The 24,662-nt window shown below is 39.9% G+C and overlaps 1 protein-coding gene across 6 annotated transcripts in view; it reads right to left on the reverse strand.

The window, feature by feature from the left end:
• Positions 1-3,753: 3,753 nt before the first annotated feature.
• Positions 3,754-24,662, reverse strand: part of aPKC (protein kinase C iota type) — a 705,832-nt gene continuing 684,923 nt past the window's right edge. For all 6 annotated transcript variants that reach the window (XM_083132551.1, XM_083132548.1, XM_083132549.1 and 3 more), the window contains one exon: positions 3,754-7,937. In XM_083132551.1, coding sequence (XP_082988677.1) covers positions 7,850-7,937 — 88 coding nt within the window. In that variant the 3' untranslated portion in view covers positions 3,754-7,849. The remainder of the gene's footprint in view (positions 7,938-24,662) is intronic.

The following is a 24,662-nucleotide window of genomic DNA, read 5'->3' on the forward strand; positions in this document are numbered from 1 at the left end:
ATCTATTTATTTCACCCCCTTTGATATTTTGATTTAGTGGAGTAAGTAGAGAAATAGGTATTATGTGTAGCACCGACTATAGTAATTACCAGAAAACTCACGATAATAATACTGACATTAGCCACCAAGATATAAACTTACCTCTGTCCATCCATGTAGAATTACACTGAACAGTTGTTCGAGAAGTGTGCGATCAGTTATACCCATCCAACATTATTCGGCTTGTCAAACTTTCAATATGCAACTTGAAACTGAATGATACGAGGGTAAGTCAATATATAAGTCGCAAAATAGAATAGAAAGAAAAGTTGGAATAGTTTCCTGACAAAATGTGGTTTATTTTTCAACGTAATCTCCATGAACATTTAGGCACTTGTCTCAGCGTTTCACGAGTCCCTCAAAGCCAGCAAGTAACCTCCCGATGGACCTCCTCCATGTCCTGGAACCGGTGACCACACCCAGGTGATTCTTCAGTGGACCGAAGAGATGAAAGTCGGTTAGTGCCAAATCCGGACTCTAGGCTAGATGTTCGAGTCGTTCCCAACCTACGGACCGTACGTGAGCCACTGCGGTATTGGCACTGTGTGGACGAGCGTTTTCATCCAACAGAAGAACTCCATCTCTCAAACACCTGGACGTTTCCTGCGAATGGCTGACCGTAACTTCGTCAGGGTTCTGCATACGTGGCTGCAGTGATAGTGTGACCCTGGGGCAGAAATTCCACTGTTTTACTGTCCCAAAACACGGTGACCACCACCTTCCGTCCTGACTGGGTGACCTTGAACTTCTTCATTTTGGGTGATCTTGGCACTTGACTGACTCACCGCCGGACGAGAAAGTGACTACTTGCGCCGTATACGATACACGGTGGTGCTGCCACCTACACCGACACTTACGGAAAGGATCAGTACTACGACTGATATTCATAAAACAAATCCGCATTGCAGCAATTCGAAGTCATTTCATTTTGCGACTTATATATTGACTTCCCCTCGTACAATGTATGCAATTCTCAACTAGCCGCTCCATCGAAGAGCTACAAAGAATTGATTGCATTGTACGGTCAACGGCAATAAAAATTGGATACCAAGATCCTAAGATACTCGCTTCCTTGCAAGGCGTTGTGTGTTTTGTTTAATTCTGCAGCGGTGGCAGAAGTTGCCATTGAAAATTTGCTCTTAAAATCCACTTCTCGCCGTAGACTTAGGCAACACACATAACATAACGCCTTGTAGGAAACAGTGTTTTTCAGGATCTATGTGCCCCATTTTTATTGCCGTTGAGTGTACACCCAACGGCAAAAGTTACAGTGGACGACTTGTCCATCACAACTTTGATTCAGTCTGTTTTCTACAATATTATGATGATAGCCTGCCTCCGTGGCTAGCACACCGCGCTACGACGTTAGGGGTCGCGGGTTCGAATCCAGGCATGGGTATTGTTACGTACCCAATGACTCTGATGCGCGTGAGTGATTACGAATGTTAAAACAGAGATGGCAGCTCAAGGCGTGCAAGTCAGAAGTTGCTGTAATATACATGAATGGCAGTGTAAATAAGCGCGAAAGTACATTAGGAAGATGAACATTAATAGAATACAGTATATGATAATAAAGAAAAGATATAAAAATAATAAATTACTAAAGATACTTGTGAAATCTTGGATTTGTTGGATTACTACGATCCCCTTTGTGAAAGTTCTGATTCTTTAAATTTCTTATCTATTTACATATGAGTTCATGTTTCATTTCACAAGTATTTTTATTAATTTATTATTTTTATATATTTTCTATATTATCTTATACAGTATTCTATTATTGTTCATCTTCCTAATTTACTTTGGCGCTTATTTACACTGTGATTCATGTATATTACAGCAATCTTCTGACTTGCACGCCTTGTGCTGCCATCTCTGTTTAACATTCGTATTCACTCACGCGCAAGATTCTCATTGGGTACGTAACAGTATGGGAGCTCTTTCCGAGTGTCCCTTCTTCAATTTCATCATATCATCACTCATTCTTATCTTCGTGATTAGCCAAAAGTGGCAGAAATGCGAAGTAGAATAAACAAAATCAATCAAACAATTTAAAACAAAATAATAATGAATATAATGATTAACACTTTGCCTACTATTATATTTGCCGTTGACTGTACAAGTTAAATCAAGCACAGAACGTTTACGAGGGCGATCGTCTATCTCGATAATATTATCGATATTCTTACAATATCGAAATGTCGCACAGCCCTACTTCCAAGTTCAACCAACATGACAGGAATTACCTAAATCTATCATAAATAAAAGAATGCAATATACAGGTATGTATTTATTTAGTTTATTTACTGCCGTGTTGTGGATCTACAAAATGTGAACGTTATATGGTGTAGCTAGAAACAAATTCGCAGTGTGTCACTGAGCTGGAGAGGCCGACACGAATCCCACTGCTGGAAGTTTTCCAGTCTTCCTCTACTGGAGAAAATGCCACTAACAAAATGGCCGCCTTTGACGGCTGATCAGAACAACACAAATTTGTGTGCGAACAGAAGATTGGGAAAACTGCTTACGTTTTTAATTCATACAGTATGCTAGTATGCTGATGATACAATTTTATTTCATGCAGTACGCACAGTACGCAGATGATACAATTTTATTTCATTCAGTACGCAGATGATACAATTTTATATGAATTTTTAACACTAAAAGCATTCTGAAAGATACCAAAATGTTACAGACTAATATAAGTTAAAACAAAATATTGCTAGTTGACGTATTCTTCGATAGTCGACCTCCCGCGCTCTTACAACAGACACAATTTTAGCTGTTGGGAGTACAAAAAGATGGACGAGTTACAATCATAAGCATCTCCATATGTACAAAGAAAGCAGGGATATGTGAAACGAAGGACCAAATATCAGTTCGATTGTCAAAAAAATATGTAAATATTTACGTTCCTTACTTGTGTATGTCTAAGAACAGCTCTCTTTCTTAAAATACACAGTTTCGGTTATTTTTAACAAGCAACGTCCTAACTAAACTTGCAATTTGCTACCGTGCTTTTTCAAAAATATTAAATTTCTGCTATTAATCTGTATACTAAAATAATGGCAACTTGTGTTTAACTTCATCAATCATTGTTTAGCCTATTGAGTTGAGTGTTTACACGTATACAGGTGAATTTTGAATAATTTGAAAGATAATGTACACTTTGTGTGTTGCCTAACATTACCATGACGACCGAACCTCAACAGTAAGTTGGCCATAGAGTTATGCAACACACACACACGTCAGTGAAGCGACCATTTCAGGATACAGGTCTCAAATTTCTATTGCAGGTGACTGTACTTATGAAGCAATAAATATCTCGTGCCAGTAAAGATTTACCAGCGCAGTGATAAAGCTGTCGCCTTGCAATTAGGAGGATCCTGGTTCGAAACCCGGTGGAGGCACACAGTGGTTCGTAGATTAACCTCTCTGCGGATAAAGTAGACTTAAAAAAGAACTTTCAATCAATACTCAAACTAAAGAGCCCCTTAGTGTCAATTTAATGAGGTAAAATAATTTTTACTCTTTTCGAGTGTAAGTGTGCATAATATACATCTTGGGTTAAATATAGGATTGTCTGTGTCCAATCGGGTAAAGCTATGCATCAAATCAACGCATACAATAATCAAGAGCAACTTCAGGATTGGAGGACTTCTGAGCTTACAGGGTAACCAAAAAAAAATGTCTTTTGTTTCTTGGGTAAATTATTAAAAAAAAATTAGAAACTCGTACCATCTTTTTCCTCCCAACTTAACACAGGTGTATTAAAAATAATAACAATACATAATTATGAAGAGTCGGTCTCCTGACCGACATATGGACTGTACAATAACATTTCTGTACATCGTTCTCCTATGAGCACTAGCTTCTAAAGACAAGACTTCACCCATCAGGTGACGAGATACTGCCACAGCGTCCCCTCGTGACCTTATCCAATGTGCAGAATCTCGACACCAGATTCCTCCTTCCCACAATGCAACGCCAACCATTTCCCCGAACAATCCACTTCCACAAGTATTCTAAGGATAAACGAATTGGGAGAATCGCGCAGAAGTTGAGAATGCATTCGCGTCTTTCCATCATAACATACGAAGGGTGTCTCACTACTTGGAGAGCAAACCCATGGGCTATTTCCTCTCAACCCATCCACCAGTACAAAGGAACATAACCACGCTCTGTTTATAAGCGATTTTCAAATCAAGTTTGTACAAAATCCTACAGGCTATTTTCCTTCTTACAATACTGTAAATCTAAGCTTATCTTATGAAAACAATACTACAACAGAAAGCAGGGTGTAATAATACAACACAATACACTGAGAAGGCTACGACCAGCGTTCAATGATACAACACTCTCAGACATTTCCCTCACTCAACAACTGAACAAAATTAAACTTTTCAAAAAAAATGTTTGTAAAGTGAGGAATGTTTTACTGTATGAATCGAAATCTGCCTTTGGGTACAACATACTTTATAACTATACCACATAAACGATTGTCATTGGTTGAAACCGTAACTACCAAATCTTCAACCCTCACGAAATGCATTAATTCAGTGTTTAGCACACTAATTCTATTTAGAGGCCTAAGTTGATTTCCACGGAAAAAATTTTACGAGGGAAAGACGCGATGCCTAGTGAAAAATGCATCACCTACTTGACCCAAGCCCCGAATATATGTCACTAAGAATGGATTCCCTTGTTTCGTTCCCGAAACGTCAGTGAGCTCAAATTCCCATCACACAATATGCATTTGTGCGTATGACACACTATGACTGCTACTAACAGGAAGCAAGCCAAACGGATACAAATTCACATTGGTTTGCAACGCCGTGAATAAAGAAATATGTAAACTTAAATGCGCCAAAGTTTCACCTTCATATGTCATATGCATGAATTACAAGAACAGAACTCATTACCATTGAAGAAAAGCGAAAGGATGTTTGTAATACAAATCATTGACATGTTAATTTGAAATGGTTGCTTGTCAGGGAAAAAAAATCCAGCTGTCCTACCTCTAATACCAGTCATATTCAACCTAGAAGGTGAACATTAAAAAAAAAAAACACTCAAAGAATATCGATATAATACAAATTTATCATCTACTAATGCAAAAAAAATCTTACCTTAAAACAATTACTTAATGCATGACGTAGCAAAAACACACAAGAACAATTGAAAACTAGCAAAAAAAAGCTTACACAATGAAATACAAGAAACAATGTTGGACTGCACTTAGGGAGCGCAGACGAATGGCTGAATCCATATAAATAAGTACGACACGGAGTAGTGCGAAAAGTCATAGTTTCCTCAAATTTGCTCTAGAATTTCATGCACACAATTCAATCAGAATCCTGCGAACAACTGGCAAGCTGCGTTTCACAGAAACACTACGTTGAATTGTGGAATGGCCAGTTTGTAGGTTTGAATCATGAACATTCCAAAGAATCGAACGATATCTACAGTATGTACGATATCCTGTATGTGTTGGAACATTCATAATAATACTATATCTCGGCACCTCTGGCTAGAAACCCCTAAGAATAGGCGGTGCGAGCCAACAAAATGACGACGACGAATTGTTGAATAACTCATTTGTCCAACTAGTAAATGTGCATATTGTTTACGAGGTTTTGATGGAACCAACTCATTCAAACCACTATGTATAGCTATCATATGTAATGTAATAATAACCTAAGTAGTTTTAGCTCTCTTGTCACAGAAAGTAAAAGTTAGATGCCAAAACGTCCATTACCGCGTAACTGCCAATGTATTCTCGCATGTCCAACAGAAATGATAAATACAATGGACAATATGTGGATACCCTATTGTTAAACCAAACAGACTGTGTGATTTCTACTATATGTTTAAGCGTAGCTTCAGATGTATATTCACCAATTTTATTACGAAATGATCATTTAAATTTATATATGAGCTTGCCAGCAATAGGTCTGATTTTGATTAACTCTAAACTCATTTTAATTACCGGTAACTCAATCCGATCTTTATTGTTAACATAACCAGTCCGACATCGAAGTGGAATGTTACGCGTAGATTGAAAAACCTCAACAAACTACTTGTGTTCGCTCCCTTGCCGCTTTGTAAGTCCTATATACGAGGAGAGACGAAAAAAAATGGCGACATACAGATCGCGCTGCTCTTAAACTACAATAGGAGACAGACACCCGAAAAAAAAAAAGAAGAGAATTTTAGCAGCAACGCATTCAGGAATGATCAAAGTAGCAGTGCAGGAACAAAAATAAGGTCCTGAAGGTGGGAAAATTAAGGGAAATTTCTAATGGTGACCAGCACCAAGTCGATGACAAGTGGCGACAATATGCACAGCGACCATCCACTAACATGCTACGTCATTTACGTCACTCGATAACCTAACATGTACGTACATCCTTCGCAGTAGAAACAATGACAAAACACAATCGTTCCATTTTTGTACTTCAGCAATTATCCCTAAATCAAAAGATGAAGACCATCAGGAAACTAGGCTTGAACACACACTAAAAGTTCTAATAATACTAGTTGCTTATACAAAATAAATGTAAATAGTAAATAACAATGTTGCACTTTTAAATCAAGCTGCTACAAATACTGCAATATAAACCTCCTGTACATTTTGCAGTGATATTGTTGGAATGCTGATGATTCTACTTTTTTAAAAAAAGCCAAGGTCAAATTAACACTTCTTCCTCTTTGCCTTAAACTAGCTTTATGATTATACAATAAATATGTCGCTGTCTTTTCGGCACCCATTCTGACAATCACGAATATATATAAGGGTCAGTCAGTTGAAAACAGGCCACCTTGTATATCTCGACGCGTAGATGCCGCGGATTCACGAAGCTGCTGCCTCTGGAAGATGGGTTCCATTGTCGCCCGGTAGATGGCAATCGCGTCGCCAGCTTGTGTGAAGCAGTGCGAGTGTGAGCCGTGTGAAGCGCAGACGTGCAGGGACTTGCTCGCTGCTCTTCCTTACTGGCCTCCATGAATGCCGGACGGCAATTCCTGTTCCAGTGGCAGGAGCTTCGTGAAGCCGCGGCATCTACGCGTCGAGTTATACGGTGGCCTGTTTTCCACCGACAGTTTAGATTGAAACGAGAAGAAGGGCAATTTCGCTAAACAAATGTGCATAACCTCACACAGATCAGCATCCTACATGCGCCCAATAACAACAATTGTTTTTTGCATAACATGGAATGATAAAAATAAGTCTCTCTTTTTTTTCATCTCATTACAGCCAACTTACACTGATTTCAATACATGTGCACACTATGTTATAAAGCGTCATAATCTCATGACAAACTCTTACTGTTTTCCACCACGTATCTACAACAGCATACGTACCCTTCATCTCATGTTTATAATATACATTATTCTAATAAGTAATTCAATAAAAACGTTATGCATTACTACTATCTAACGGAAGGCAGAACATATATATATCTATTTATATATATATATATTTCAATGCTTTCTCCACACTCCTCGTCTGGAAAGAAAGAGTCTTTTCGGGGACATCCTACGTGACCACGATTTGCCATCCGATGAAAAACTAAAAGACAGAAATATGACCTTTGAAGATCCGTGAGCACAATGACCTGTCTTGGCAATAACATAAGCAAGTTACATATTAAATCTCGCCTCTACTAGTCTTCACCTTCTGTCAGATCTATCCGCTGCTAGCCTTGTGGACATTAGAGGGAAAAAGAAAACAAAAGAGAGACGAAATGAGTGGGAGATGACGACAGGGAAACGGATGGAAGATCTAGTAGGCTGCAGAGGGACTTAGATCGGGTCACACGCAATCCTCCAGGGACATTAGCAAAGGGTTCACATACTCGAATCCCTCGAACTCCGTCTGGTCTATCTTCTCGATGACTCTCCTGAAAAGAGAAGAAAAGTGGAATCAGGCACAGATGTCGAGACTTCTGGCATCATACCAATCTAAGTTTTCACATACATATATCTTTAAAAATATTCACTACAATGCAGTAAAATATACAAGGTGAACAGCAGTGGCGTATACTAAGTCCAAGATCTGGGCTATCCTAGGCTATGAATAGAAATAAATTTACCAACTCATAGGAAATTAGGTTGCCAACTCATAGGAAATCAGGTTAGGTTGCCAACTCATAAGAAATCAGGTTAGGTTACCAACTCATAAGAAATCAGGTTAGGTTACCAACTCATAGGAAATTAGGTTGCCAACTCATAGGAAATCAGGTTAGGTTACCAACTCATAAGAAATCAGGTTGCCAACTCATATAAAAAATCAGGTTAGGTTGCCAACTCATAGGAAATCAGGTTGCCAACTCATATAAGAAATCAGGTTAGGTTACCAACTCATAGGAAATCCTGTTGCCAACTCATAAGAAATCAGGTTACCAACTCACAAGAAATCAGGTTAGGTTACCAACTCATAGGAAATTAGGTTGCCAACTCATAGGAAATCAGGTTAGGTTGCCAACTCATAAGAAATCAGGTTAGGTTACCAACTCATAAGAAATCAGGTTAGGTTACCAACTCATAAGAAATCAGGTTAGGTTACCAACTCATAGGAAATTAGGTTGCCAACTCATAGGAAATCAGGTTAGGTTACCAACTCATAAGAAATCAGGTTGCCAACTCATATAAGAAATCAGGTTAGGTTGCCAACTCATAGGAAATCAGGTTGCCAACTCATATAAGAAATCAGGTTAGGTTACCAACTCAGAGGAAATCCTGTTGCCAACTCATAAGAAATCAGGTTACCAACTCACAAGAAATCAGGTTACCAACTCACAAGAAATCAGGTTACCAACTCATAGGAAATCAGGTTGCCAGTTTGCAGTCATTTCACAATTGTCGGAATGGGCAGTGCTACTAAAAAAAACCCGACTATACAAGAGAGTATGAATTTATCCGCATGTTGCAAGTGGGAGCGGTTCCTTAAGTCGGTTATACTTACCAAGTCAGACACAATGCTTAAAAAATATGTACTTTTTTTAAAAAAAGAAAAAACTGCAATAACTCAAGTTGCAGGTAATCAAATGGGAGTCTCCGTGACCTCTTTCCGTTCAAGTGTTTTTCTGCGCCATCGGAAGCTTGGTATTCCAAGAGAACAAGTGAAATGATACTCCCATAAGTCCCCTCCCCGAACCCTACAACAATTCAGCGCACAGATCTCTTGAACAGGGGCGCGTCAAGTATCTGAGCGCTCAGCGAGCAACGTGATCGCTCGTCTACTTGACGGCCAAATAGGCGTTGCTCGGCGAGCGCTGCTCACTTAATCGCTGAGCGAACATGAACCTTACTCGCCATAGTTTCAGCCACAGAATATAGCGTTTTTGTGTTTCGATCTCGTGAGGCAAAAGAGAAGAAGAGGAAAACTGTATGATGGTGGCGGAGTGGCCTTCAATGAGGACATATATGCGATGATCGGCTTGCGATATATAGCGTAATTACAGAGAAAGTTCAAGTAACAGAACGTGATGTAATATTCCAGTTTTGTAATTGTATTAAAATGAAACTGTTGTTTATTTCAAATAATAAAATATTAACACACCATAGTTTTGGAAAGCTGTGCAAGGGTGTGAAAATGAAAAATTTCGATAGTTTTGTTCATACCACCTATTCTATTTCCATAATTAAAAGCTTTTCAAACACTGAACTTTTGTCCACTCGACGCAGCCACATTGATCACAGATTACTCAAAGGCACTGATACTTTTATCAATTGTAACTGTTTCTTCTGGCCTTGTTCTTACCAGAGTTCGGAAAGCAATCTTTTATAAAAAGTAACTCAAGTTCCAGTAAGAAGTAACTATGAGCTACTTTCTGCTGGAAATTTTCTTGTAAGAAAATTACACAAAATCAATTCTAATCCAATGCCGTCCAACTTCAAGTTCATCACCTATCGGCATTACTGTAGAGTCCATAGTTTTCGGAGTCGCTAATTGGTGACATTCACATGTAAATACAATTAGTTACATTTTACACTATAGTTACAATTCATTATTTTCCTGTCTAATAGAAGATTGGGATAAATAAATACCCGGACAATGCCGGATAATCAGATAGTATAATAAAAACGTTAAAGTACTCAGAAACCAGACGTGATGGACAAAATCCGATTACATATTCGTAATCAGCGTAACAATCTTGGTAATCATCATCATTAAGCTTGTCTGTACAAAAAACTGTGTTGACATGTGTAATTTATATCGGACTTGTGACACCTTCTCGTAGTTTCTGCGCAGCAACAACGCACAGAATCTTGTAGAAATGCAATCCACGTAGCAAGATCCCTGCAAGTCGATAAAAAAGAGCGCTCGCAGGAACCTCTTGACATTTCGCTCGCAAGGGTTTCTACTGAAGCATACCTAATGTCCAAAGCTGGCGACTGCATCAAGGACATTAATATCCCCCGCCGTAGACAGGCGTGCACTTGGAAAGGCTGGTCAAGCAGTAAATAAATTGTCCCCACAGCGCATATTGGGGGAGGAGGGGTAACGTCGCAGTACACACATGCACGGCTGGTATTTCGCTTGTTACGTACTACCACGAGAGACATGGCGGGAAAAAAAGATGGCAGTGTTGCCACAATTTCCCTCTCCAAGCGGCAAAAAATCCCTTTTTTGGTTAATTCTTTCCCTTCACCCCAAGAAAGCATATAAAATAATAATAATAGTACTAGTATTACCGTTGATCCATGTCCCACATATTAGGATTGAACCCTGGCCAGACATGAATGTACAGTTGTTTCTTCCCTCATAAAGGCCTTCCCGATGGCGCAGTGGTAGCGGAGTCGCCTTGTAATTAGGTGGTCCCGGGTTCATACCCGGTAGACACACATAGTGATTCGCATCTCACTTTAAACTGTAGGTCCAGTCCCAATTAGCCTTTCTGTGCATATAGTGGACTTAAAACGCCAAATCAATCAATCAATCCCTCATCCATTACATCGCTCCATCCTCATTAGTGTTGCCCACGAGACGAGACGAGACTTTGGTCTGTCCCGTCCCGTCTCGTGAAAATGCTGTCTCGTCTCGAAAATATTCGTTTGTCCCGTCTCGTGTCCCGTCTCGAAGGGTTCTGTCTCGTCTCGTCTCGTCCCGTCTCGTTTTGTCCCGTCTCGTCTCGTAAAAGTGATCCGGGATATCATGCCAACAAAAGTCAAAAGTAGCAGAAACACAAAATATTTTTCCAGAAAGTGGGATAAAGCTCCAAATATTTTACCCATTGCGTGGTGAGAATAAGTAAGGTTCGTTAATCATGACGACATTTATATTAAAAATGCAGTTTGTTGGTTACTGATTGCTAGGTATCTTATGAAATCTACCTTGTGGTTTTTCTGGCTCCCGTACAAGAGTATTCTTTTTCATTACTGCCATACCTTTTTGGAAGTCTAGAAATGTTTTCCACTAGACCTTCTTTCTTTCTGAATGTCGAACTTCTGTGCACTATGAAAATGTACATTTTTTCTTTAAATTCTAAGTTTGGCGCTGGGGAGCTACAAAAAAGTTTTTAAATGTGTAGTACGAACACAAAAGACTATTTAAAATTTCAATATTTAGTATATTACAAATAGAAAGCATTTATTGTTCTTAATATTGTTAAACATCTTCTATCACATAAGTTTCAAAAAGTGTTTCTTTGTGATATTGTGCTGTTTCTTATGCCCAGCTTATGACGCACATACTTCTTTGTTTTCCCTTTAGCCTCTAAGTCCGGTACCACCACCGCTTGATCTAATTTATCCTTCGGCAAGCACGCATCTAGAAATATATGTCGGGGGAGGGTATCTGAGCCAAGTGTTTCAGAAAAAATGATAATAATAACATTAACGACAACAATTAAGCAAATGTTTAAATTAATACATTAATATAATTCATAGGTCTATTCACTTGAATATGTAAATTAATCAATTCTATTATTATTATTACATGAAATGTTACAAAGATGGTAGAAGAATAGTAATATAACAGCACGAATATTAACTAATATCTAGCTTACGTGTAGTTAAGATCGTCAAAATTTGCATAAAAACAGCTGTCCTGGTAAGAAAATTAATGTTAAAAAAGGTGATGAATTAAATATTTGCTGAATAACAAAAAAGGATGTTACATCCAGTTAACGAAAAATAAAGTTCCTGATTAATATTTTATGCTCATTATTATAAGTAGTAGCGTACATAAAACTTCATTGATACTGTCATTCAAAGCAGTATGATCCCAATAGCATACTTGTTTTCTAGTAAGTTCGGAAGGAATATGTAACCCTCGATTATGCTAAACAAATATATTTTTGGTTTAGCTAGAGCAAGGTCCCAGGAGGATGCAAGAAGCCGTTCCTGCAAAAGTGTATGTTTTACGAAGCGAAGAAACGTGACAAAACCACCACGTATGGAAGGCAAACCTGCATTTATTTTATATCGCACATTTACAGAGGCGTGCTTCCTGAAGTTACAAAAATCCCAACTTCAATGATTCTTTTAGACACTATAGTTGAAAAAAATATGTTTAGATGCACCAAAAGTGCGTCATTATCAGATTATGCATATAACGTGTTATTGGAATCAACATATTTGTGTAAATTGGGTGCCTCCCCGATGGCGTAGTAATAACGTCGAAGTCTTGTAATGAATGTAACCTTAAGAATATTAGAATCCACTAATTCACCCACAGGTAAGTCAAATTTCACATATCCCTCTTCATCCTCGTTCATCCTCGGTGTCCATTGTTCAAAGCGAAACCTCTGTCAGTGGAGAACGGCGAAAAATAGTCTCGGAATACACCCTGGCCGTAAACAGGCTCCAGCCACCCTGACATTGCTGTCAGCTTCCCTCTGAAGTTCGATAAAACTACTTTGTGAAATGTGTTTAGTAACGAGTGAAAATGTATACAGTAGATACTACAGGGTGGCTCAATAAGTCACTTAACACCCTCAGTACAAGGCCACTGCTGCAAGGAATTTTAAATCGGCGATGACCAATCATTGCCTGGCCAAGGGGCGAACCACATTGACGCCACCCACATGGCCGGCGACCATCTTGATGTTCGCCATCTTGAATTCAACTTCAGAATTTTAAATGGGAAGGGGGTCGTGCTACATATCAAAATGGGCTAGAATTTCACGAGAAATGCAATGGTGAAGGTTTTTTCGACGTATCTTTAACCAGTAAAAAGGTATGACTGAATTCTTGTACCAATTTGCTCCTTTTCGAGGTGTTAGAAAAATGCCTTAAAATTTGTTTAGCGCATCGGTAATACATCGAGATCAAAATGACGTCTATGGAGAGACGTTCGCATGCCATTGCACATTATTTTAATCGGATACATCCATGAAGAGCTGTGCATTATGAATGGTTGTCGCGAACAATTTACAGTGTGACGCTTCCATTGAATTAGAAGTCTTTCACAGTGACACGGCTAATGTTTATGTTCATAAGGAAGTTTATAGACAGAATATGTGACCCTTGTCATCTGATAACTAACTTTGTACAAAAACAGGTTCATAACGTTCCCATAAGTGTTCTGGTGTTTTTCCCTATTGAAAAAACTCTGTAAAAAGTACCTTCTTCCATAAGCAAGGATGAAAAAAACTGTTTATTTAACAAATCCAAGTAGCCCTAAGCATTTAAGGTTCCGTTGATGGAAAATTGACTAACCAATCGTGTTCCACACAGCACGCCACACCATTAACTTACCAACACTAACCATTCAGCTTTGATCTGTCAAAAATGGTTATCAGATAAAAATCATCGAATATTCTGTTTATAAACTTCCTTATGAACATAAACATTAGCCTTGTCACTGTGAAGGACTTTTAATTCAATGGAAGAGTCACACTGTAAATTGTTCGCGACAACCATTCATAATGCACAGCTCTTCATGGATGTATCCGATTAAAATAATGTGCAATGGCATGCGAACGTCTCTCCATAGACGTCATTTTGATCTCGATGTATTACCGATGCGCTAAACAAATTTTAAGGCATTTTTCTAACACCTCGAAAAGGAGCAAATTGGTACAAGAATTCAGTCATACCTTTTTACTGGTTAAAGATACGTCGAAAAAACCTTCACCATTGCATTTCTCGTGAAATTCTAGCCCATTTTGATATGTCGCACGACCCCCTTCCCATTTAAAATTCTGAAGTAGAATTCAAGATGGCGGACATCAAGATGGCCGCCGACCATGTGGGTGGCGTCAATGTGGTTCCCCCTTGGCCAAGCAATGATTGGTCATCGCCATTTTCACATTCCATGCCGCAGTGGCCTTGTACTGAGGGTGTTAAGTGACTTATTGAGCCACCCTGTACATCTATTTTGCTCATAAACTTGAAGGCTAAATTTACAAAATAAAAAGAACAGCTACAACATTCCTTCATCTGATTTACAGAAAGGCTAATCGGGACTGGACCCACAGTTTAAAGTAGGATTCAAATCACTATCTGATATCGGGTATCGGGTATCGAACCCGGGACCCCTTGATTACAAGGCGACGACGCTACCACTGTACCATCGGGGAGTCCCCTCATAGAACAAAGCTTCCTTCTACGACGATTATGCAGAACTTAGTGCCCTTGCTTCATTTCAAATCTATTCTATATCAGCCTCAGTATTTTGTTATTACAATCCAAGGAATAAATAGTATTCTCCCTAAATAAGAAATAAATAAATAAAAAAAGCATTGTAGCCTAAATAATCTTCAAACGGACGTAAAAAATCTAATCCAACCACCTGTAGAATGCCTGAGGTAAACAACAAGAATTTTCTCAACAAAGACAGGGCCTCCCCCATGGCGCAGTGGTAGCGTCATTGCCTTGTAATCAAGGGGTCCCGGGTTCGATACCCGGTGGAGGTACAAGTGGTTCGGATTCCACTTTAAACTGTAGGCCCAGTCCCGATTAGCCTCACTGTGCATAAAGTGGACTTAAAACAGCAACTCAAGAAACTCAACAAAGACAGTTCCGAAATTCCCATAACAATCTAATAATTTCGCAACCCGTGCAAATAATCATGTGGTAAATTCTTTTCATGGTTCCCTGTAAACACTAAAATAACCAAATTACTTCTTTCTATATTTCCCGTATTTTCTCCTCCTCTTTAGCTCTCAGCTGCTCGGAGTGGGATAAAGCAGGATTATTTATCCTTAATTATCTCCTTCTCTTAGTCTTGCTAATATCTTGGACTCCTTAATAACTTTCCATACAACTCCTTATCAATTTGTACTGCCAGGTTTCCTACAATGTTTTTCCTACTTCCTAATAACAATCACTTCTGTACACCCTTTGATGTAAAAATTAAATAATAAAAATAAACCCTATCCGTCGGTCCGTTTATCTTTCCAACCTATAGAGCTGAGACTATTTTTACAAGATAAACCTCGGACGCAGACATTCTACGATCTTTTGGCCCCTCCTTCCACCTTCTCTACCTGCCCTTTTACTTGATGTTATTCAAAATTGTATTAGTATCTGGAGTACTATCGTAACATAAAATTAATAACCTGGAATAAATTGAAAAACAAAAGTGGGGAGTAACGAAATAGTGTTGAAAATAAGTTTAGGTATTCATTCATTACTATCTCTAGAATAGTCTTCTTTTGACTTAATACACGCTTATCAACGTTTCTAATTGAAATACTTTATTCCAAGCAAACAAGTATTTGCAACTGATTAAATATTTTGCTTTTATTTTTTCGAGACATTCGAGACGAGACGAGACATTTCAAAAGCCGTCCCGTCCCGTCTCGTGTCTCGTCTCGAAAACGAGACGAGAAATGCATTCCGTCTCGTCCCGTCTCGAATTTCAAAAAGCTTGTCCCGTCTCGTGTCTCGTCTCGAAAACGAGACGAGACACGAGACGAGACGGGACATGTCCCGTCCCGTGAGCAACACTAATCCTCATCGTTGCTATTAACCGAGATGCAGAAGAGCGACGTACAAGAAACAAAACAATACTATAAATAGCTTTAGGCGTATACTAAAAGGGGCAGAAATAAGAAGAAACAATAAATAAATAAGAACTATGGCACACACTACCTGTACTAATATTTAAATCACAATGCTTCAAATTTCCATGGAATTTTGGTATTTTTAAATGAATTTCACCTTTTCCCTTTTGGTTTAAAGTTCGTTCTGAATTTTCCTTCAAAAAGGGAAATTTTTCCTTCAAAGAGGGAAATCTTTCCTTCAAAAAGGGAAATTTCCCTTCATGTGGCAACACTGAAAGATGGGCGACAGGGTTCGTCAGCCTTCAACTGCGCAGTAAACCTCTCCTTCCGAGTTGCGTTTGGCGAATTCCTAGAACTTTAAGTATCTAATGGGGGCAAGTGGAGGCAGTGGTCGGATGGGGCATGATTGGTTTCCCAAACTTCGCCATTTCTTTTTGTAGTTGCCTGCAAACCAGCTGAAAGGCAACCTTTGAAGAAAAATAATAATGAAAAAAAGTATAGCGGCCACATGAGGCTTGCGGATGTTTACGACGTTTTCAATCCCCACAGGGTTTTTCGCAAAGAAATTGCCCCCCGCATATCCTCATTGCCGCTACAATACTCTCCTTAATGGAGGGGTCTGGAATTCACCTCGAATGGCGCAGAGAAGCATCTGAAGATGAAACACAAAGAAGTCATCGCAATCACGTGACGTTTCCAAGATCGGCCCCTAAACAGTACTTGGTAAGAACTACAGGGTGACTAAAACTTCATTTCATCGTGTGAATCATGCAAGGAACGCGTTTACAAAGAAATCGCCATCACGTAGAAAATGTTTTGCGTACAAGTTTTCTTGCAAAGTTGTAAATTTCTCAAAGTATGGAGAATTTAAAGGAAGTAAATTTCTTCGAAACTGGGACAAAATTGTATGTTGCGTCATTCAATTGTCGTCTACGTCTGAAACATTGGTTGGCAGTTTCCATGAAAATGATATTTTGGAGGGTTTAAGAGAAATTAAAGCATAAGTACACGCTACATCGGGTCTATTTGGTTTTGGAAAGTTTTGAACAACTTCTTGGTACAGAGAATTTCATGCTCGGAAGGAAATTATTGAGAACTCAAGGGAATTTCACCTTGGGAGACTGAAAATGGAATATCACATTTAGGAAGGAAAAATGACCAGAATTCACGGAATTTCACGTTCGGTAATGCAAATTCCCACAACTCAAGTACTCACGGAATTTCACGTACTGGAAGGCAAACGCCCAGACCTCACGAAATTTCATGTTAGGGAAGGAAAACATCCCCAACTCAACGGAATATGACGTTAGGGAAAAAAACGCCCAGAACTCAACGGAATGTCACGTTCTGGAAAGAAAACGCCCAGAAGTCACGCAATTTTACGTTCAGGAAGGTAGTCACCCAAATCACACGGAATTTTACGTTCTGGAAGGTAGTCACCCAAATCACACGGAATTTCACGTTCTGGAAGGTAGTCACGCAAATCACACGGAATTTTACGTTCTGGAAGGTAATCACCCAAATCACATGGAATTTTTCGTTCTGGAAGGTAGTCACCCAAATCACACGGAATTTCACGTTCTGGAAGGTAGTCACCCAAATCACACGGAATTTCACGTTCTGGAAGGTAGTCACGCAAATCACACGGAATTTTACGTTCTGGAAGGTAGTCACCCAAATCACACGGAATTTTACGTTCTGGAAGGTAGTCACCCAAATCACATGGAATTTTACGTTCTGGAAGGTAGTCACCCAAATCACACGGAATTTTACGTTCTGGAAGGTAGTCACCCAAATCACACGGAATTTCACGTTCTGGAAGGTAGTCACGCAAATCACACGGAATTTTACGTTCTGGAAGGTAATCACCCAAATCACATGGAATTTTTCGTTCTGGAAGGTAGTCACCCAAATCACACGGAATTTCACGTTCTGGAAGGTAGTCACCCAAATCACACGGAATTTCACGTTCTGGAAGGTAGTCACGCAAATCACACGGAATTTTACGTTCTGGAAGGTAGTCACCCAAATCACATGGAATTTTACGTTCTGGAAGGTAGTCACCCAAATCACATGGAATTTTACGTTCTGGAAGGTAGTCACCCAAATCACACGGAATTTTACGTTCTGGAAGGTAGTCACCCAAATCACACGGAATGTTACGTTCTGGAAGGTAGTCACCCAAATCACACGGAATTTTACGTTCTGGAAGGTAGTCACCCAAATCACATGGAATTTTACGTTCTGGAAGGTAGTCACCCAAATCACACGGAATTTTACGTTCTGGAAGGTAGTCACCCAAATCACATGGAATTTTACGTTCTGGAAGGTAGTCACCCAAATCACATGGAATTTTACGTTCTGGAAGGTAGTCACCCAAATCACACGGAATTTTACGTTCTGGAAGGTAGTCACCCAAATCACACGGAATTTTACGTTCTGGAAGGTAGTCACCCAAATCACACGGAATTTTACGTTCTGGAAGGTAGTCACCCAAATCACATGGAATTTTACGTTCTGGAAGGTAGTCACCCAAAACACATGGAATTTTACGTTCTGGAAGGTAGTCACCCAAAACACACGGAATTTCACGTTCTGGAAGGTAGTCACCCATATGACACGGAATTTCACGTTCTGGAAGGTAGTCACCCAAATGACACGGAATTTCACGTTCTGGAAGGTAGTCACCCAAATCACACGGAATTTTACGTTCTGGAAGGTAGTCACCCAAATCACACGGAATTTTACGTTCTGGAAGGTAGTCACCCAAATCACACGGAATTTTACGTTCTGGAAGGTAGTCACCCAAATCACACGGAATTTCACGTTCTGGAAGGTAGTCACCCAAATCACACGGAATTTCACGTTCTGGAAGGTAGTCACCCAAATCACACGGAATTTCACGTTCTGGAAGGTAGTCACCCAAATCACACGGAATTTCACGTTCTGGAAGGTAGTCACCCAAATCACACGGAATTTCACGTTCTGGAAGGTAGTCACCCAAATCACACGGAATTTTACGTTCTGGAAGGTAGTCACCCAAATCACACGGAATTTTACGTTCTGGAAGGTAGTCACCCAAATGACACGGAACTTTACGTTCTGGAAGGTAGTCACCCAAATCACACGGAATTTTACGTTCTGGAAGGTAGTCACCCAAATCACACGGAATTTTACGTTCTGGAAGGTAGTCACCCAAATCACACGGAATTTCACGTTCTGGAAGGTAGTCACCCAAATCACATGGAATTTCACGTTCTGGAAGGTAGTCACCCAAATCACACGAAATTTTACGTTCTGGAAGGTAGTCACCCAAATCACATGGAATTTTACGTTCTGGAAGGTAGTCACCCAAATCACACGGAATTTTACGTTCTGGAAGGTAGTCACCCAAATGACACGGAATTTTACGTTCTGGAAGGTAGTCACCCAAATCACACGGAATTTTACGTTCTGGAAGGTAGTCACCCAAATGACACGGAATTTTACGTTCTGGAAGGTAGTCACCCAAATGACACGGAATTTTACGTTCTGGAAGGTAGTCACCCAAATCACACGGAATTTTACGTTCTGGAAGGTAGTCACCCAAATCACACGGAATTTCACGTTCTGGAAGGTAGTCACCCAAATGACACGGAATTTTACGTTCTGGAAGGTAGTCACCCAAATCACACGGAATTTTACGTTCTGGAAGGTAGTCACCCAAATGACATGGAATTTTACGTTCTGGAAGGTAGTCACCCAAATCACACGGAATTTTACGTTCTGGAAGGTAGTCACCCAAATCACACGGAATTTTACGTTCTGGAAGGTAGTCACCCAAATCACACGGAATTTTACGTTCTGGAAGGTAGTCACCCAAATCACACGGAATTTTACGTTCTGGAAGGTAGTCACCCAAATCACACGGAATTTTACGTTTTGGAAGGTAGTCACCCAAATCACACGGAATTTTACGTTCTGGAAGGTAGTCACCCAAATCACATGGAATTTTACGTTCTGGAAGGTAGTCACCCAAATCACATGGAATTTTACGTTCTGGAAGGTAGTCACCCAAATCACATGGAATTTTACGTTCTGGAAGGTAGTCACCCAAATCACACGGAATTTTACGTTCTGGAAGGTAGTCACCCAAATCACACGGAATTTTACGTTCTGGAAGGTAGTCACCCAAATGACATGGAATTTCACGTTCTGGAAGGTAGTCACCCAAATCACATGGAATTTTACGTTCTGGAAGGTAGTCACCCAAATCACACGGAATTTTACGTTCTGGAAGGTAGTCACCCAAATCACATGGAATTTCACGTTCTGGAAGGTAGTCACCCAAATCACACGGAATTTCACGTTCTGGAAGGTAGTCACCCAAATCACATGGAATTTTACGTTCTGGAAGGTAGTCACCCAAATCACACGGAATTTTACGTTCTGGAAGGTAGTCACCCAAATCACATGGAATTTTACGTTCTGGAAGGTAGTCACCCAAATCACACGGAATTTCACGTTCTGGAAGGTAGTCACCCAAATCACATGGAATTTTACGTTCTGGAAGGTAGTCACCCAAATCACATGAAATTTCACGTTCTGGAAGGTAGTCACCCAAATCACATGGAATTTTACGTTCTGGAAGGTAGTCACCCAAATCACACGGAATTTTACGTTCTGGAAGGTAGTCACCCAAATCACATGGAATTTCACGTTCTGGAAGGTAGTCACCCAAATCACACGGAATTTCACGTTCTGGAAGGTAGTCACCCAAATCACATGGAATTTTACGTTCTGGAAGGTAGTCACCCAAATCACACGGAATTTTACGTTCTGGAAGGTAGTCACCCAAATCACATGGAATTTTACGTTCTGGAAGGTAGTCACCCAAATCACACGGAATTTTACGTTGTGGGAAAGAAAACGCCCAGAACTCATGGAATTTCACCTTCGGAGAGAAAGAATAACCAGAAACCAAGGAAGTATATGTTCGGCAAGGATAACCCTTTGAAGTTACGGAATTTTCTGTCGTTTTCCTTCAGTAGATCCATTCCTGTCATATTGCGAGAGTGTGCAGATAATTCATTACGCAAGCGATCTGAATGATTCCCTCGTTCCAACCCTTTCATGCCAAGAGCACGAATACTCCAAGGTTCCTCTTTTTAACATCTGCTTCCGATTCGAAGGCAAATATCGTAAACTTCGCCTCAGTCAGTTGGAGGCATCGATTTTTTGGCACAAGAGGTAATTACAAAGCATGAAGTGGCGCGTTCCGGCTGAAAAGGCACCGATTACTGCCGGTGGGCTCAAAGGGATACTGTTTGGAGTGCTCCCATCTACACGGGGACAAGTGGGCATCCACAGGGGGAGAGTATGACGTACCATGCTGCTACAAATATCCGTGAAGACATAGAGCAAGTCAGTATTCGAGAAAGCACCCACAGCTCATATTTAACTAGGCATACACACAGAAACCAAATTATGCCAATTTACTTAAACATGTTCATTTCACTAACACATAAAACTGCATAACCTGCTCTTTTTTTGATGCATTAAAATGCATACAGAAACGCATCGAAAGAGCGTCTATCACGATTTGATGCATTCCGAATTCTGTGCACCAGTCTGTCGGTTTCAAATCGCAAGCAAACGAGGGACAATATGAGAGATGAGGAAAATTTGCCAGAACGTAAATTGGTGAACACATAGAACGCGATACTAGGTGTCAGGCCCGTACCCAGGGGAGGGGCAATGCCCCCACTCGAACTATGAAATGTGAGCCTTTAAAAACTTATGAACATTGACGATTTGTGTTTGGATTTTGCAAGAATTTCGATTTCGCCTTTGCATAAATCAATGGGTTTCTTGTGGAGAGAGACAGGCGGCAATACTGAGTACTTCTAGTTTTATGACGATTGATGCAAAGCTATCAGACGTCTCGATTTAGTTGGAACATTGTACATTATTTCTAATCGTTGTCCCGACTTTTACAAATCCAGGGGATCCGGATTCGAATCCCGGCTTGGGCATGGCTGTTTTCATCGTATCATCCTCATCGCGATTAGCTAATAGTGGCAGAAAAGCGACGTAAAATAACCTCATTCAATCAATCCCACAGCATTTCGAATCTTATCTTTGTTCCACCTTTTCGGATCTGTCTCCCCTTCCTCATCCTGGGTCTGCTCTTTTGTTATTAAAGTTCTGCATCAAATCATCATTCATCCTCCTCCATACAGCTACATACACTTACTGTCAATGTGAAAGTATAAAATCCAATTACAACGAGATCCCGTACTACCAAAGACCATACCCAGACTTTTCGTCTCCGGATGTGGGAGTTTCGAAGTGCAAAAAGCAGTGTTGCCACACGCCTGGTTTTTGACCAGTCGTAAATGATATCTTCTGCTGTCAACATGCACCCTTCGCTCGCAGTTCATGTAGAGCAGAGAATGGGAGACGGACTCGCTTTGTAGTTGGTCTGATGCGGTGCACACCCAGCTTGCAACAAGCGCCAGAACTAAATACTAAAGCTGGCTCTCCTAACCTGACCACATATGCATTATTAGACCTAAGCGGAATCGTTAGGTTAGGAGGGACAGTGTTAGTGCTCTTAGCATTTAGTTTAGACCCGCTTGCTAACTACTAGGCTTAGATGACGAACTGTTGCTCCGAGGTATAAGTTTGGCAGTGCAGCTTACCAGGCATGTATCTAGAAATATGTTTGGGGGGAGGAGTCCCAAGTGTCTCAGAAATAATAATAATAATGTTTAAATTAAAATAATTATAGTAAATCAAATTAAAATATTGTTCTCACACGATTAGGTACAAAGACTGTATAACAATAGAGACATAATAGCGCATATTCATTACGTAGCTTACCTGCAGTTAAGATCGGAATAATTTACATAAAAACAAGTGCCGTGGCAATGAAATTAATGTCAAATAGACGAATAATTGAATATTTATCGAATAATAAAAATTATGTTACATGTAGTTGGTGAAAAGTAAGTTTGTGATTAATATTTTACGCATATTATTTTGAGTAGTAATGTACAAAAGATCTTCTTTGTAATGTCATTCAAAGCCGTATGATCCCAATATAATCCTTGCGTTCTAAAAAGTTCAGAGGAAATTAATAACCATCGATTATGCAACAAATGCTAATATTTTCATTACTTAATTTCAGTACTTGGTAAGTCTTTCGGGGAGTCCGGATCCCTTGAGCCCCCCCCCCCCTAAATACGTCCTTTCTGTCCTTCAAAGCCGTATGATCCCAAGATAATCCTTGTCTTACTATAAGTTCAGAGGCATTTATATAACAACGGCTAAACGAATAAATTTTTCATTATTTAATTTAAGTGTATGATAAATCTTTCGGGGGAGGGGGGGTCCGGACCCCATAGACCCCTCCCCCTAAATACGTCCTTGGAGTTTACTACAAGAATTTCCCGTCACCACGGCAACTGGGACAACCTGATTGGTTCAAGGATTCACGTGACGCAAAAAGGCAAGAATAAAATTTCCAAGTTGGTTCTTTCAGCACCTTGGAACAGAAAAACTCCCCAATTTCACCCGGCTTTTCCGAACAGCTTTTGGGACAGTTTCCCTTTTGAAACTGAAGCCAAATTCATGTCCATTTCCACAGGAACAGCGTGCCCCTCATTACGTAAGCAAGGTCAATCAATGGTGACACACGGGGCTCAGATTCTAAGGTGCACAACTGGACAATCGGTTTCTCATTCATGAGAATTAACGTATTCCACCAGCCGGTAAACAAGACCTTCTCCAGGCAGAAAAGCACCGAGATTAACAGACACTTCGCTGCATCGGGTGTATTATGCATGAGGCCCGAGAAGACGTTCTCTGCTGAATACAGATAGCGGAAGTTGACAGATGGGCAGAGCACGGATCAGCCAATGGCTGTCACGTGCATTCTTGGCCGATACTCGATCTCCGCGATTCATATTCGCATGAAAAATATCCTACGTCCCCTCCTATCTGTCACGTATGCACCAATCTAGCCTCATGCATTGAAGAATTTCAATGCCTTTCATATCTAATTGTCGCCTTTCCGACACTTGTCTTGCAACTCAAATCTTCGGCAAACTCTCGAACTAGTCTGAGTTTTTTGTTTTACGCCCATTATGCACTGAGAGGCTAATCGGGACTGGGCATGCAGTTTAAAGTGGGATCCGGGTCACTTTGTTCCACCATGATGCTGTGCGCTTACAAACTTATACAAAAAAAAGCAGCATTTTTGCGACACTATATTCGCTTTCTGCACTATCCATGCAGAACACAGACCTGTATGGGTTTGGATCACTCACAGATGACTGTTGTCTTGGAATAATTTCAGCATGCCGAGAAAATAGCAATTTCACAATAAAATGTGTAGTTCCATCATTTCCCCAATATATGGCTCTGTTTAGATTGTGGTAAATTATTGGTTTTCTACAATACAAATCCTCCAATTTTCAGCTATAAATGCACATAGAATAGTAAGCATTTATCTAACCTTCTATCTTCATAAGAAACATTGGCATGAAAATTGTAAACTGTGATTATTAAGTTCCATTTTCGAAATCCCTCATAAAAAATTATTTCACAAAATGTCCAAAACTCAGTTATAATATGATGGGTTGATAGAACACAATGACGTGGAGAAAAATTGACGTCATTTCCGTG

The sequence above is a fragment of the Lepisma saccharinum genome, chromosome 12 (genome assembly GCF_977018435.1).
Source record: "Lepisma saccharinum chromosome 12, izLepSacc3.1, whole genome shotgun sequence".
Classification (NCBI taxonomy): Eukaryota; Metazoa; Arthropoda; class Insecta; order Zygentoma; family Lepismatidae; genus Lepisma; species Lepisma saccharinum.